Raw genomic sequence first — 17,785 nt, 5'->3', positions numbered from 1 at the left:
TATCTCGCAGACGGAGGAATTCACAAGATTCATCTAAATGTGACTCCTCACTAAGCTACATCTCTGGATTCATGGAGCTGAGAGTCTTCCCTCTCTCACATGGGACCACCAGCTATAAGGTCACAGCGATCCCACATTTGATGATGTTTGCAGGGACTTGAGTGTCAGGGTTTTCCACAGTGAACTCGATGGAAACAAACTTTGATTAAACTCAGATGAGAAGTTCATATGGGGATGTGATGAACCCTAATTTCAGCTCCCCAGGGACATGAATGGAGCCTTTTGTGTTTGTCCAATCCAACACCCAATTCTGTGGTGTTTTTATATTCAGTAATTGTTGGGGAGTTTGTAAATTAAGACTCGTTTTCCAGGACTGTAGTTAAAGATGATGGACAGGGCTTAATTAAACTGGCAGTAAAGCCGGCTGGAGGACCTTCTGTGAAACAACAGTTGGATAACGAACACAAACTCCAGCCCTGTGTGGCAGTTAATGAACTAAACAGTCAGAAGGTCATATGGCGGCCTCTCTAACGCCACTAATCCCTTCCTACACTTCTATTCAAAGCCCTGGGTGCCTTTTTTTATATTGCTCACTTAATCCCCCTCCATGGCAACCAGCAAAAGCATTTTCCCTTTTTCTCTCGGCCACCACAATTATTCAAATGTCCACGAATCAGTTGGTGTCCCAGTTTCTTGGGGAAAGGATGTTTGCTGCAGGGTCATCTGTCTGAATGGTGCTTAAAAAACACAAAGGCTGCTGAAGCCAAGGGGGGAAAAAAAGAAAAAGCTCTTACCAACCAAACCGCTCCGTCCACTGTCACTTAAGATTCGATCAGCTGATTGCCACCCTGGCAGAGAGATAATTATCTGTTGCTTTTGTTTCCTGTGTGCTTCTGACAAACCTGCAGGACGAGCTGTGTCTACAGGTGTGTGTGTTGTTGTGACACCTTTTACTAACAATAAGGTGAGGCGTCTATCAGCGACACCGTGATCCCACTTCTAATTATCTCCGAAACCCCTCAATCCAATCCTTTTTAAACATTGACTTTAGTGACTTTTAGTGATGTAGACAATATACACAAAGGTAATCTAAATGATGCCCGATCAGCCCACCCCTCACTCCAGCCACCCATTACACCCTATAACACACAAATGGGTACCTATACCAAGAAAAATAAGTTGTAAAAAACAAAAATACGACAAAAAAGGGACAGGATGGTGGAAATTAAACAAAACCAAAAGACAAATAAAGGAAACAATGAATTATCAGGAAGGGAACAGATGACCACCCCATATGTGTCCTTATAGTTGGAAGTTGGATAAAAAGGAACATATAAATCACCCTGAACAAAAACCATGATTATAAGACATAAAACATATCAGACTCTTGTATAAAAGTTGTTATGAATCCAAAATTAAACATTAAAGTAGGGCTACCCTGTGGATTCTGTCTCCAGATATGCTTCACAAAGTCTCCCTAATCTGTGTACCAGTTCACCAATATCTGCACGATGGATCGTTGTGGTTTGCTAACACACATGTCTGCCTTCTAATGTTTTAAAATGACATGCCTGCCTGGAGACATTTCTGTCAGTGGCGCCTGCCGGGCTGATTTCACTTGCTGGATGTCTCGCTTAATGATTTGTAACTCGTCCTGCCAGCCATGTGACTGTCCTTTCTCCCTGGTGAGCAAGAAGCATTCACGCATGTTTAAAAAAAAAAAAGAGGCAATTTCACTCTGTGGTCCGGTCGCGTTGATATATTGGACCCCTGGGCCTCCTTTTTATGGCTCTCTGGACCCTTTGTGTGTTGACAGGGGCTCAACGGTTACATTCGCACAGGAAGAATGGGTTTGTTTTGTGGGGTCTCGGTGAAGTCCCAGGTCCCCCTCACCCCCTGGAGACACGGTCCAAAATGTCAGACACATCATCAGGATCACATAAATCGGACAAATTGTGCCGCCTGTCGTCTGGGACATTTTGTTTTAGATACATGTGAAGCTTCACTTTGTCACAAGTGATAGTTAACTTTAATATGTTTGGCTTTTGGACAGTTTGTCGAACACAACAGGATATTTATATATGATTTTGAGCTGGATACTGCATGATACTGCAAGACTTGAGTCAACAATCATGAAATCATTTTTCTGTCTTCAAAGTGGCTGCAGTGTATCGGATACAAGCTGTTGCATGCATCAGATCCTCCTTTGAATGCAGCTCCCCACTCTTTATTCTCACACTCACAGACAGAAAAGAGTCTGAAGAGTTTTATGCTCCTGAACTCTGACAACACCTGCTGCTGCTGCTGCTGCCTTTGTGCTCAACCAGACTGCCTTTGACCTCAGAGGATGTTGTAAGGGTGTTTTTCAAAAGTGTTTCTCTCCCCTAAAAAAGTCACTCAGGCTTTTAACTACAAGCACAGCATTCACGGTGCACACCTGATGTATTTCTGCTGAGCCTGTCATCATTCTCACAGGTAGTAAACGCCTTTCCACAAAGCGTTTCCGTATGATCAAGTTTCAAAGGTGACAGGGAAGAAGAAATGGGCTGTTAACACGTCCCCCCCCCCCCCTTGAATCTGTTATCTACCCTGTTGACAGAAATGAGTTTTTCGCATGAAAATGAGCACTTTGCTTCCAGCCTGCAGACTTCAGCCTCTGACAGCGAATATTCAGAACCGGGGCCAGGCAGCACAGAGATAAGAAGTCGCTTGTTTGTTTTTTTTTCAAACGGGAAACTTTTATTACTCGATAGTGCTATAAATAGCCAGCTATTTTTTGGCTCTAAACGGGTGAGAAAAGCAGTGGACTTTGTGATGATGTGAATATAAAAGTCTATTTCTGGTGAGTGGCCTTTAAAGTAATTTGAATAAACGATGAGTAAGTCGTACAGATGGTGTTTTATAGGTTCTTATAAAAGGGGATACTTTTACCTATTGTTTTGTCATTTAGAAAAGAATGAAACTTGAGAAGTACAAGCTGGTATTGGAATACAAGGAGCTGCTTTGTCATTTTAAAGTCATGAAAAAATGATGTGGCAGTTTAACAATCAGTATAACAAACACACCTCACACAGGTTCTGTTTCAGCGTGGGATTGTGATTATATGCTTGGTTGTTTAAGTGTAAAACTTTTTTATAATAAAGACAATCAAGCATTATTTAGGGAAGAAACATCAGAAGCATCCTGTGGTCAGGAAGTGAGGGAGGTAAATATTTAGACACTTGGTAATCTCTATAAACGGATACCTTGCATATGAAGGCAGAATCTATCAACAGGACAAGATTTGTGGTGAAAGCATTTCTGTTTCTGTTTGTAATCCAGGTATTGTCTGATCACGTAAGAGCGTGCTTCGGTTGAAGCGGGTAAACAGTCGGTGTGGAAAAGCAAGAGAGGCAGAACCCGTTGACCGAAATGCAATCTGACGATGATTCAGCTTTTTATAAACTTAAAATTAGCTTGTAAACCAGCTACTTGTGAAACAATCCGCTCGTAAACGTTGTCACTCGACTGCAATTACATTCTTGCCTCTCAAGTTGCTGACTTTAAACAATGTCTGGAACATGGAAAGTCTGGCTACACCAGAATCCCCTAAATATTGTCCGTTGCCCCCAAAGGTGGACAGATGGAGGCGACACCAGGCGCTACAGCTGTGGAAAAGTCACTTCAATCATATCATATCATATAAAATAAATAAAAGAACACGGTATGTTTTGGGGGTGTCAACAGAGGGATGATCCAGCATTTGTAATCAACAGAAAGGAGACACTGCGGCTCTGGTATTTATGTCTGTGTTAAGTGATCCAACAGAGACGGTTTCTATCACTGAGCTCCATCTGTCTGGATCATCATTAGGCCAAATGGAAAAGGTCTGGATAAGGGATTGGAGGTGGTCTCCTTTACAGCCACCAGGCGTCTCTGGCTATTGAAATCCCGGCTAGACTTTAAGTGCTTTAGGCGCTCAGAGGTTATATTTTAGTGCTCAACTCTCCAAGCTGCTGTTTCAACTGTTTTCCAGGTGGTTTAGACTCAGAAGAAACTGTAAAGTAAACAATTCAGGATCAAATTTAAAGTTTTTATGTGATTAATTTGTGCAAATCTGTCATATTTTAACTGTAAACTTGGACAATGTCCACTTTAGATGAAATGAGGAGGCTGGTTCTTTGAGGGCAACAGCACTTTGTGACTCATTTAATTACAGAGATGCTTTTAAAATGCCTTTTTGATTTACAGACCTTATTTGCTTTGCCCAAAACTCTAAAGGTGTCAAAGCACAGCTTGAGTAGAGGTCAGGCGGTCTTTGGCTTACATTAGAACAAAGGTGTGGCTCTGTTTTTATACATACAGGAAACGGCCCTCTGCAGGATCAGTAAGTCACATACTGGATTAAACCAATAGAAACAAAGATACAGTTTACAGGTCTAAGAAAGGATAGTACTTTTACATGGAAAATAAAACAGATAAAAGGGAGAGGGATCAAGAGACAGACGGGGGGAACTGTAGAAACATTGTGGTTTTGGTCTTTTTCTTTATTGACCCCCCCCCCCCTGGAAAGAGCCATTTCCTGAGATCTACGAGGAACCATCCAGCGGATGTTGATGTTTTGCTTTCCAGCCCTCTGTTGTTAATGCTGTGGCATTCTTGAGATAATAACAGCTGATCTGTTAAACGTTGTTTGGTTTTGTCTGCTGGTGGCGACTCTCAGTCCCATTGTTAAAGGTTCTGCAGACGGTCAGCTTGACTCGATCTGTCAGAACAAACTGTTTGTGCTCTACAGCCTCCTAAATTGCTTCTCTGTTTCCTCTTGTGGGAAATCCCTTCAACCTCCTGGCTCTTCCATCATTAAATCTCAAGAGAAGGGCACAAAGGGCTTTGACCGGTGATGTCCCATATTTGGATAAGATTCATCGCGCTCGATATTCTGCCGTGACCCGATCTGCTCACAGGACCGGTTCAGCTGAAAGTGCATGATCCCATGTAGACTTATCTTTATTTATGAAGCCTGCTTCTTGCTGAAATATGTCGTTCTGTATTGCATCATCTGCTTGTGACCACCGAGGTACTAACAAACTGTGGACAGCTCCCTTCCTCTGTGGGCTTCCTATGATTTAGTAAGATGAGAAACAACGGTAAACAAAGAAGCAGTAAAAAGAATAAATCGTGTTTGGGGGAAACCCTAGCTTTCATGGGGTTTATGGAACAAGCTCAATTCTGAGGAAACCTTGTGCACCGATTGCAAAAAATACATTGCATTGTCAAACAAACAGAACATTTGAGATCACAAAGAAATAAACACTGTTGTCAAAGTGAATGGATGCTCTAACTCTCTTGCACTTTCTAGCAGAATAATGAGATTTTTTCCCATTAAACCGTTTTGATGAGGCTCCCAAATGTCTGCCACAGTTGTTCCGACCCGGATCCCATTCTGTGACCCGACTTGCAACTCAGTAGTGAGACACACTCATAGAGGACCAAGTGTGTGTGGAGCCAGACAGCTAGAATGGGCCAAAACTTCTCTCAGATGGGGTCTTATCAAGCCCAGGAGAAATGTGTTCTACTGTGGACCATTAAAAGATAAGAGTAGTTAACTGTTTGTGTTGGCGGCGGGGTTTAACGCTCGTCTGTTTTTCAGCAGGATTAAGGAAAAACTACTGCCGCTTTGTGAAAGGGTGTAGCATGGGCCAATTACACAATACATTATGTAGGCAATACAGAAGCAGAAAGGTGGGGAAATTCATGCGAATGCCCTCTCAAATCGGAACAACGTCTTTAAAACTGCTATCAACATGTTGCATAAACGCTCTGATCCGTAAGACGGCACATTTTCTTTGTAGCGTCCATGTTGTTTCCACTTAAAGCTCCACCATAGTTGAAAGAACGAGCTCCATCACAGGATCATGTGAATGCACACATCTTTTTGAAGTTCACAGATGTTGAATTGCATTTTCCATCAAAGCATCGACCCTGTGTGTACTTATTAATCCACCAGTGTGTGTGTGTGTGTGTGTGTTGTCACAGCACTAATGTAGGACTCTACTATGGGCATGAGTCAGTAACATGCACAGCAACATGTGAGGTCAGATCTGTCTTCAGGGCATCATTACTGCCTTACTGAACATAGCCGATGCCTGTTACCCCCCTCTGATGGAGGTGCATTCCTCCATGCTGCTGTTCTTTATGCTTGCTTCCTCAAGTGTAAAGGGGACAGTGTTTTCCAAGGTCTGCTCCAGACCTCTGTCCTAGCGTCCAGTTTTTAATAAAGGTTATTCCCACACGTGTAGCCAAAGTCACAAAGACCTTATGTGCAGAAGTCCTTCTTTCGTCCTGGCTGGCATATTTGAACAGCTACTCCCTCTTTTCGTGGCACAATGAAGGCTCAATCTGCTCCGTAGCGCTGTGAGTTTTAACCTTGGATCTGGTTTGTTAATGTTTAGGTCGATAGGTGACTGAAACTCCCTCTTCTGAGAAACCAGGAGTCCCATGCCTTGCAGGGTTCGTATGCATCGTGATTATATTCCCATTTATGTGTGGGTGTGGGGGGAGCCGGCCTGCTGTACGCATGCTTTGTTTCTTGAGGCAATGAGAAATTATTTATAGGCTTAAACCTGCTTCCTATTGGATATTCGCCCAAAAAGCAAAGCCAGTAAAGCTGATAAAAATACTTTTGAACTTTCTCACCCTTCCAGTCTTGCTCACTTGTTTGTATTTGTGTCCATTTCAATTTCTGTGCGAGTCTGGCATTCTCAGTAGCAGCTGGTAATCCACTTCAGCTCCGCTATGAGGAGTGTCCCATGTGCCCATATAAGGGCAAACTCACTTGTGTGCTTGACACAAGTGAGTTTAAGGCGCTGATCCGATCTGCTGCCTGGCTGCACACTAACCTGCAGCCTGCTCTGGAAATTATGACTGTAGCCCTCATTTCATGCACAAACACAGTGACGCTCCGACCTCTCACTTACACTTGTTTACGTGGACTCGCTTGTGCAAAAAGAATACATACTGCTTTGTTTGTGTCAGGAAATTAGCTTTGCACGTCATAGTTCACCAAGTAGAATGTGGTAAGCAGAGAAACGGCATGAGGCGCAGGAACAACCATCAATAGTCAAAAGGTCAGGGCTCGACCTCAGGGGGCATTGTGCACCCTGACAGGACTGTGTGTGTGAGTGTGTGGAGGTAGAAGTTGTCCACACACTGTGATGTTTGACCTGATATTTGTAAACCATAGCAAACAACACAACTGGAGAAACACACTCAGTATGTTGGGCTGGGTGTTGGAAAATTGTGCCTTTCTTTCTACGAAATCCAAAGCCTTTTTCAAATAATTGTGTTCAAATCCAAAAATATCTTCAGTCGGTAACATGACCGCGGATCTGAGCAGGCTTTCAGTATTTGAAAGCACTACAGACACGTTTTGTGGTACCAAAAACCATGTTTTACAGTAAACAGCCTAATGAGAATGTGCTACAGAGACGTGTCTAATCTGAAACAGAGCTGGGGTATCATAAGTGATGTATTAACAGATGTTTTGTTTGCAAGGATAAACATTCCAAGTAAAAGAGAGGGGTGTGTAATTAAGACAAATCTGAACTTGTACTTCATTTTTCTTTTTATTTGCACAGTAATTTAGCCGAGTGGTCTGCCTCTCTTCACGTCCACAGGTTTATCATAATCCTCAGGGCTGCACCCACAGGTAGTTGTTACAGCATGTGTGTTTAGCTCGGCTATAGATGGCAGACTCACTAAATAGTAGTTTAGTAAATTCAAACTACCAGAAGAACCTTGACTTTTTGCCCTATTTGACCACTTCTCTCTCCGTTTCCCAATAACTTAAACTTAAATAATAATATTTCAATCCGCCTCGTGTGTAGCAGATGAGTTCAGAGGGTGTTGCTGTCCTGAGGAGTGCATCGCCAGCTGGTCGGGATTACTGCTAAACCAGGAACTCTCTAATTGTCTGTGATGGATTGAGCTGCTTCTGTCGAAAGTCTTTGGATATAGGCTTGAGGTTTTGACTCCGTAGAGAGCTGCTGCTCGGCAGGAAGTGACTCAAGGCGACCAGCAGTGCAGTACAAGCTTTATCAGGCCCACGTATGAAACATTAAACATTTCTTGGTGTCGTGCTCCTCACCACTGCACAATTCCTGCTGAATAACGCAATAATTGCCAATGAGTAAAAGGATTTGGGAAGACTCTTTCGTAAGAATGGCCTTGTAGAAGTTTCTACACGTTTTTCTTTTCTCTCTTTCTTTTAAGCCACCTCCATCCTGTTCCTTACTCAGTTTGAGGCAGACAGGTGTGGCAGCAGCTTGCTGACAGCCGATGATGAGTTGGTAGAGCAGACAGGTTGTAAAAGGTGCTGATAGCTCGCTGACACCTTAATGACGGCATTGATTTAACTTGAACGTATATTTGTGTGTGACCTATTTGAAATGTGTTATTCCTGACTCCTACGTTAGCAGGAGGAACATGGAAAGCTTCCCGTCCGACTCTAACGGCTGCTCTCCTCTGGGTCACAGTGCGGTGGTTGTTTTGAGCCACAGTGACAGTTGGTCTGTGGTCTGGTTTGAAAAATGCCTTTGGGGACGTCAATGGTGTAAGGTGCTGTCACTGGGATTTTCCCTCCCCTCTCCACTCCCACTGACACAGTTGACTCTCATGTGCAGGTTTTGTCAAACGGACTCTGTTTTTACACAAGTGTGTGTTTCTGTGTCTGGTTCTTTAACGGTCACTATGTTTTCTTTGGCAGGCACTCAAGTTTAAGGTGCGTTTTATTTGCTCGAGAAACGCCCACTCGTTGCCCTCCTGTGCAGGGAAGTTATCGGCCAACTTTTTTTTCCTTCTATTTTCCTCTTTTACAATACGTAAAGGAAAAGTCTGTTACAGCTGCTGGATTTGTGCCAGTTTCAACCAATCCACACAGACTGCACGTGCAGCTGTCTGCGCACTCATTGGTCCGTTTGAAATGTCAGGTTTTAGAGGAGGTCAAAGTGCTGACCCACGCATGTGTGGTTGAATTTCTTTTCTTTTTTTTAAGTTATTTTTTGGGGCCTTTTGCCTTTAATCGGATAGGAGAGTGACAGGAAAGTGGGAGAGAGAGTCGGGGTGAGATCCGGAAAGGACCACGGGTCGGGAATCGAACCCGGGTCGCCGGCATACGGTGCAGGTGCCCCAGCCAGTTGCGCCACGGCCGGGGCCTGTGTGGTTGAATTTCATCATATTTTTATTTCGTCCTCGTCTGTTGAACATTTTTTATAGGATTTTGCTTCCATGTTTTAACTGAAATACACCAAAAAGGCCAAAATTACAGCCCGTTTTGCTAACTTCAAAGCAGAAGTTATTTACTTTGTATTAGAGGCCTGAGCCTGAGGCTTTTCTGTATCTCAAAGATGAATAAATAAATCCCTCAGCCTTAAAACTTGGCAGTGTGCTGGCTGTATAATCACATCATGACAATCATTCAGCAGTGAGCTTGACAGTGTGGTAACAGACTGCTCCCTTGAGTACGTTTGCGCGTGTGGGAAGGCAGAGAGACACTGAACAATGGTAGAAAATGAGCTAGTGTGTTTGGATTTCCACCAATTCTGATGCTCCTGCAGGTTGTACTCTCACACTGCTGTGCAGTTCCTGCTCGTCAGATTTCACTCACATCTCTTTCCGTGTGAGTCAGCAGGAATGTGAGGAATGACCCATTCGAGGCCATTTCCCACCCAGCTCTCATCTGCCCATTTTTAGGCATGCTCGAGTCCAGCTTCTTTCATTCTTCTCTCTTTGTCATCCTTTCTCCCTCTTGGCTTTAATTTCCCCTCTCTCCTGTTCTCTTCCTTCCTCCTATTCTTTCTTCCTGCCCTTTCTGTGCAATTTCTCCTCTTACCCGTTATGTTCAGCCAGATCAGCAGTTTGGATTTCCACAAATTATAGCATATAGGCGAGCCCCTCTGAGCTAGTGCATTTCGGCTGCATATTTTGTCAAACCGCAGCGAGACCTCAAAGCCAAGGGCCCTCTCTTCATCTCTTGTTAGACCCCCCCACACACACACACACACACACACACTTCATATCCCTGCAGGGAAAGGGGGCACATCAACCCCCTTTTCAAACCCACCAGGGTGCAAGGCTCAGCTTAACAACCACATCCAGCTCCCTGCAGTGAAACACCAGTTGGCATACAAGGGTTTGTGTCTCCACTCTGCAGGTTTTAACTGGTGAAGCCTTCAATGTGTGTGAGAGCATCAGAAAATCCTGCCAGAGAAGCAGGAGCCGCTCATCTCTGCATGTGTTGACAGGCTCCCGTTGTCGACCAAACGAGAGATCCGTCTCTCGTCTGACAAGAGAGGGCTCCCTCTACCCTCCCATGCTAGCGGGTGTCGCTCACATGAAAGCATCGAGCCAGCTGACTGCTGTGTCTGTCTGCAGGCATGCTTCTATACACACACTCACACACCTTCATTACTCCTCTTTTGCTTGAAAAAATAAACCCCCTTAAGTAATAGCCACTCAGAGTGATGACATGACTCTGAGTGTTTCTAAGTGTCAATATCTGGGGCCTCCTGCAGCCTGGCTACTGTTCAACCCCGAGGAATTACAGCCAGAGAAGAAAAACCTGGGCGGTAGGTCGGCCCCGAGAGCAGATCACACCTATGGCACTTCTTGCTGAGCACTAACTGTTGCTGTGCCTGTTTCCCTAGTGTTGTTCTGTCTTTGCACATCAGTGCAGTCGGTTCACTTGTCATCACCGATCAATAAGCCCTTCTTCAGCTCAAGCCAGGGACATTTAATCTGATTCTGTCTGGCGTCCTACACCTGAGGATGCTGAGTAAGAGATAATGTAAAGTGAGCCGGTCATTATTGCAGATTAGCCTCTTTTCTGTACTGAAGAATCCAAAGTGTTGTGCTCTACACGTGTGTATAAAAAAAAACATTACATGGTGTTTTCTTCATAAAACAAATGTGTTTTCAGACAACATCTGTCTGACATGATCAGAACAATCTCAGCTGCAGTGTGCTATAGAGACCGCTAAATGTCAAAATTGATCAGTCAGAGTGTTGAACTCAGCCGTTTCATAAACTTTATTATCTCTCAGCTTTGGTCAGGCAGCCATCATTAACAAAAGACTTCAGCCATGCTAGTGTTAACCTAGGCACAGACGCTTTGAGTGTCAATAGGATCACCAAAGTCGTTGCGTATATTCCTCTGGGGAGCATGAATGTCTGTACGAAATGTTATTGCAACCATCCAATAGTTTCATAAAGTCGACAGACCAGCATTGCCTTTTGTAAAGCCAAACTGCTCCTTCTGCTGCTCTGACACACAGCTGCCGAGCAGTTGTCTCTCGGTCTGCCCCCTTCTTGTAAACAAACACGTTTTTGTCCTTGTTTGACAATGATAATTACAGGGGGCAAAAAAAAGGCGACTCTGAAGTTGGAGCTCGGACTTTTGAGCCCTTCAGTTCTGTGTATTCACCGCCCTGTACTTACACTGAGAAGAAATGAGACATTGAGACCCTTTACTGCCGCAGTGGATTCTAATATAACTGTGTGCAGGTTTCCTGACCGTGCCTCTGTGGCTTACTTGTATATGCAAATACAAGAGGGATGAGTGGCTCATCTTTTGCAAGCCAAATGTGTGACATGCTCCTGTATGTGAGCACACTCGTCAAAGCATTTTTCTTCATGCCTTTCTTTTGTTTATCTTCCTTACGTTGCAGTTGGATGGAACCGTGGATCTGGACGAGAGGCGCCACATCCGTTCAGCCATCCGGGAGTTAAGGAGGAGGGAGATCGAGGACATGGAGGCCGCTCTGGCCAGCAAGAGATTCCGACCAACACGAATCATCCAGCAGGAGGACAAGGAGAACCAGCACAGGTAAGACCACACACACACACACACCAACTCCTGTACTCACAAACACACACACACACACTTACAAAAACATGTCCTAATGACAAACTGCACCGGGCCAGGTGAACTGGGGATGCTGAGAAAACACTCACAGAACCCAGATGCAGCATTCCTCAACTTCCAGTGGGAAAACTCTGGAAAAGTCAAGTCAGGAAATCATATGGGACAGCAAAGTGCAACCAGAGTACATTTTCCATTTTCCATTTTGAACGCACATTTCACGGTAAATACTTTTCCCTTTTAAGTCCGTGTCCTTATGTTACATTAACTCTTATGAGAGGTGGATTGAAGTAGTTTTCTGAGCTCAATTATTTGTCTTTATTGAGTCCGAGACAGGTCACCCCCCCCCCCCCCCATTCAGTTACACACAATTCTCAGCTCCTGTCAATCAGCTGAGCATCATAACTCGGATATAGTGACACCTTGGCCAGATTTTTCTATTTACAAAATGGCAAACTGAATGAGAATCATGATAAACAGGATCTAGTTATTGTAGAAACACTTACTGATTGAACTGTTGATTGGGATTGTCTGTATATTAAAGAGGCTTAGACACTGAACAATTATACATTATTTTCTTTTTTTTAAAGGTGCCATAGAATGGAAAACTGTATTTCCCTTGGCATAGTTGAATAAGGAGGGTTCGGTACATTGAACTGACATACCGTAAACCTCAAACACCATTGTTTCCTCTTTCACGTGCAAATCATGAATATGCATATCACAGCGGTAAAACAACAATTACAACAATCCCTGTGTGTGACGTCACACACGGTAGTCCAGCCCCAACATTTGCATACACCAGCTGCTGGAAACACTAAGGCTAACACTAACCACTCCGTAACGTTGCTCTCCTATCTCCGACCAACTGGCTGTTCTTCAAATTCATCGGTTTCCTCCTTCGATAAAGGCTCACACATGTAAGATTGGATGCCAATAACCTCCATGGTTCATCTCTCACAGTTTCGCGAACTTCACTTACTTTTGTGGGCTCTGAGGCAGCCATGGATCGCTCCTTGAAAACCAGCCAATCAGAGCAGAGCTCGTCATAATTATGTAAATGAGCCCCAAATAAGGCAATTCAGCTTGTTTCATTCTAGGACCAAATCATAGGTCTGTAAAACCGCATCTGGACATTTTTTGGATCGACCAAAGTTATTTACCTTCTATGTACACATCAGAGAACAATTTATAATCCCAGATAGATGCTTTCTATGGTACCCATTAAATACATTTTGAGTCATTTGTTTTGCTTTTACTTGAAAATTTAGCCAAATTCAAACCCTAGCCACTGTATTAGGACTCCAAGTGAGCTTCCTGGGTTCACATTTTCTTTAGAATTAAAACCAGTGGATAAAGTAATTATTCAAATCTTTTTGGGGAGATTCATTTCATTTCAGATGATAAATACTGGCTTTTTTCAGGCAAACGTACAACAACGGATTGGCTCTGGCTTGAATTGGCCATGTTTGAAAAGGAAATACCCTACTGAGAAGGTTGAGACTTTGATGCCATTAGCTTTTTAGCAAATCATCACCGTGCCCACTTTATGCAAAATAGCCTTAATTCTAAAAATCAATAAGCACCTTTCATATCCCTAGCCAACGCTGTATATTGGACATTTGCATTTAATAGTATTGGAAGTTTAACCTTTGATGCTCTAAGGTTTTTTCTGTGTGTGTGATGAGCTCTACAGGTCAGGAATAACCAAGTCTTTCAAAAGGTGCTAATTAAGGTCTGGTAGTGCTTAGACGGTAGAGTAATGCTATTGGATTTAAAGAGTATACTCAACCTGCTGCTGTCTCCGTCCCTGATTCCTATTAGGACCAGCGGCCGGTCCTAATCATTTCCATTCCCTCCCAGAAGACTTGAATTACAATAATAAAGCCTTCTATAGAAAGCCTATACCTACTGTACCACATTCTTGCATGTGTTAAGACACACTCAACCACATGCACACACACAAACCCGTCTCAAAGTTGCGTTATCCCGTGCCTCTCTGGCGTGGAATGTGAAAAATTCCTCTCCGTTGTGCCACACATCCTTTTTAGTACCGACTGGAGGAAACCGAGGATGATGAGAGGAGCGTATGACTAATAGTAACCAACATAAAAGTGAAGAATATGAGGCGGACAATAGGGGAGGGTGAGACCGGTCATTGCTGTCAAATCACTTTTTCCACGCTTGTGTGTGTGTGTGTGTGTGTGTGTGTGTGTGTGTGTGTGTGTGTGTGTGATCTTGAAATTGCTGCCTTTCTCATGCACAGGGTCCACAGGATACTCAGTGAAAGCCACAATTTGTTTTGGGATATTTTGAGATCCTATGATGTCCCAGTTTGTCACTTGCTCCATGAGCTTAAGTTATTGATCGGTCACGTCTCTCTGTCTTCTCTTCTCACCTGATTTCAGCGACAACTTGAACGTCCTGTCAAAAAAACTACAATCAATCCAGGACATTGATGAGCTCACAAAAATGGTGAGTAAAAACCAGCAATAAACAATAAAAGATGTTGACACTGCAAGCGTGTTCTGTGCTCGTTGAATTTGAATGTGTGTGTGTTTTGCCCGAAGCTCCGTACCGCCAGCGAGTACGAGGAGAGGAAGTTGATCAGAGCAACCATCCGACAAATCCGAGATGACCAGCAGCAAGGTGAGTCCAGCCAGATGTGTCAGTGTCTCTGTTAAAAATAACCACACAATGATTCATCTTTTTGTGAAGTGTTTGTTGCTAAACATTTAAAGGTTGACGCTTTTGTCTCAGACAGTTCAGACGATTACACTGAGTCTAAAGATGGTCCTGTAAAGATCTAGTTAAAGTATGCCAGGATATGAGAGGACATAATTAGGCTGTGTTTTCGGTTATTCTCCATCAGTCTTAAATTCAACGGTTTATTTAGGACACTTTTAACCAAGATAAAATACTATCATATTGTAAATGGACACCACTGCTTCAATCTTTAAAAGTTTAAATTCATGCACTTAAAAGTAATTCCCCCAATGGCCTGATGAGGGCGCTGACATTACAGGTAAAAGGCTGAACTCCTTCACTGCTAGTTTCATTTTATAATAATCACTTTCTTCACACCCTGGTGGTGCATAAAACAAGTGGGAGAGAAAGCGGGCTGTCTGTGGTCGTCATATTTTCTGTGGCAGATCTACCTGGATCACATAGTGGATTCCTGTCATTCCTTAGCGCTGTCTGGTTTGTGAGGCCCCCGTAACAAAGGATGCAGCCTCCTCCTATAGGGCCGAGTCAGGACACCTCAGATAATCTCACCCTCTGTGTCACCTCCCCCCTGTGTCCCATCTGGGTTTTTTCTTCTCCTCATTTAGCGAAAGACTAGGTTTTGGTTTTTTTTACTCTTATTTTTCTATTTGAACATCACATACAAAATTGCCTTGTCATACACTCCTGCTGCACCAATAATGTAAAGTGTCTAGTATCCCAGCATACACATACAGGTCATTGTAAAAAAAACTAAAACAATACAGAAATATTGACAAGATCAAAACAAAAAATACAGCAAACAAAACAAATCTAATAAATAAAAATGTAATAAATGGATGAGAAAGGAGGAAAAAACAAACCCTATATAACAATTAAGGGCAGCGTAAGAAAAAAACTAAACATATGAATAAATGATAATATAAAAACTAATGAATTAATTAAGATAACAGGGCCTTGATCCTATTAAATTAAGTACTAAACACTACATTATTGTAGTAGCAGAGGCATTACAGGCATCCATTTTTTCTTCCATTTCGTACAGCTCCCAAGCTTTCAGGATCCAGTCTTCTTATCCATCTAAACCTAATGCACTTCATGGCTGCCGCTAATAGGATTTGTAGTAAATACACTCTATATATCTGCCAGCAACCCCGTCTGGGAGTGCAAGCAAATGACCAGAGTTTTGACATAGGATAATATACTTCAGTCAGTCATTGTGCTGCTGCTGTTTGTGTGTTTTCAGGGGCTGCAGAGCGGGTCAAAGCTCCGGGTCGCTGCCAAGAGCCTGAGAGTGTGGAGCCACAGAGCACCATGGGAACTGTGGTGAGTACAGCCGAGTCATTAGTGTGAGAAGAAGAAACAATGAAAGATCCTGCCTTATCATGAAATCTATCATAGTCTGAAAGTCACGTTAGTAGTGATGGGCTCACGGTCTTCAGTCTCACACTCACTCGTGTCAGCTTCCACTTGCAAAAATGAACCCACCAAAGACCAATTTGTGGGTGTAAGAGTTTGTTTGCATGGCAACAGTGACCGCTGAGGTTTCTGTGTCGCCACGAAGAAGAATGCAACCACAAGCATTGTGACTTGAGGCACACACTGTCATAAATGTGGCTATACACAAACTCACACACACACACAGACACACATACAGACGCATGCTTCGGCTGCCACGGAGCAAAGAATGTGCTTTTGTTTTTTAACATCCTAATTCAGATTTGGCCAAGTTCGAGGAGAAAGATGAAATGTACTTTGAGCCTGTCAAAAACGATTTACTGCCTTCACCTAACACCCGGCTTAGCCTACCAGACACTGTCATTGTGCACACATCTATCCGTACGGGCTTTAGCACTCTGACAGCTGCTTACTGAAATGTAGAGTTTTGAGGGAGAATTCAAAGGACTTAGAGACTTTTAATTTAATTTGATAAACCACTTTTTACCATGTGTTTCTGAATCCCTCTTCAGCCATCTAGTGGAAGATAATGAACTGTGTTTTCAGAGTGTAGCTAAACTTTTATCTTTTCCAGCGTAACAGATTGAATTATAAGGTTGTTGCAAACATGATGAGAAGACGTGAGGCTTAGCAGTTTGACAGAGTCTGCCCGGAGACCGATGTTATCTTATCTGCTGTGTTTGATCATGGTTCTTCAATGAATGCTCTTTCTCCAGTGTTTGAGATTTCTGTGGAGGACAACAAAGTTCATTCTTACTATATGTGGTCACTGTTGTTGTAACTTAAGCCTCTTGAGCTATGGGGGCTGGAGGAACACATTTACTCCTGGATGGAAATACACAATCGGTTGCATTATCAGAGTTTTGGTGGTTCGTGTGAAGGCACAGTGATGTAAAGGGGAGAAATGAAAGGCTGTTAGTATCCGTCCCATTGTCTGAGTGTGTGTTCGTGTGTGTATTCTATGCAGATTGGGCACAATGACAGTATTCTGACGTCCCAGGATGCTGTTACGCTAAAGCCCTCTTACCTCACTTCCTGTGAGATAGCAGAGCTGTAAGGCAGTGGAGTTGTGGGCCACGGGTAGTCTGATGCATCGGTTTAAAGGGTTACGGCAATACGATAATACTTTATTTTCAGGTTGAGTCTCTAGTTTTTCTTGCATCACAGCAGCTCCATTTGCAACATCGGCAATGAGAACTATTTAGAGATGATACAAGGGAACAAACAGGGGGTTTGTTCCCTTGTATCAGTAGGGGTCAAAGATGATGTTGTTGGCCAGCCTCACTCCCGCAGATTTTCCACTGTCTTTAAAACGGTAGACAAACACATAAAACCTTCAGAATAACAATACTTCAGGTACGAATATGGCTGAGTTCGGACAGACAGACAGGCAGCCCACCAGCTGTGCCTCAGCAGCCTATAGTCTGAGCTGGAACAGGGACGTGGCCAAAAACAACATGAAGCAGCAGCAGCAGTGGGGCTCCTTCCCTCACATCACAGCAACGGATCTCTTTGAGCTGCGTGCGATTGTGCCGTGGCAGATGGAGGTCCTAGATAGGCCTCCGCTGCGGCCCAACTCACACGCAATATGTGCACACCGGCGGCAGCTTGAAACATACACCGGTTCAGAGACTCGAGAGACAAAAACTTAAGGTGGAAAATCTTAGATTGTGTTGTTATTTTATATTTAAATGAGTTCATGTGCAT

General features: G+C 43.4%; 1 protein-coding gene across 1 annotated transcript in view; it reads left to right on the top strand.

The window, feature by feature from the left end:
- smtnb (smoothelin b) overlaps positions 1-17,785 on the top strand; it is a 46,948-nt gene that overhangs the window by 2,418 nt on the left and 26,745 nt on the right. Inside the window, 4 exon segments of the mRNA XM_063896700.1 lie at positions 11,703-11,860; positions 14,305-14,371; positions 14,467-14,545; positions 15,867-15,946. Of these exon segments, the coding sequence (XP_063752770.1) occupies positions 11,703-11,860; positions 14,305-14,371; positions 14,467-14,545; positions 15,867-15,946 (384 nt within the window).

The sequence above is a fragment of the Eleginops maclovinus genome, chromosome 12 (genome assembly GCF_036324505.1).
Source record: "Eleginops maclovinus isolate JMC-PN-2008 ecotype Puerto Natales chromosome 12, JC_Emac_rtc_rv5, whole genome shotgun sequence".
Taxonomy (NCBI): domain Eukaryota; kingdom Metazoa; phylum Chordata; class Actinopteri; order Perciformes; family Eleginopidae; genus Eleginops; species Eleginops maclovinus.
Note: the sequence above shows the minus strand (reverse complement) of the source record. Positions and strands in the feature narration are given on the sequence as shown.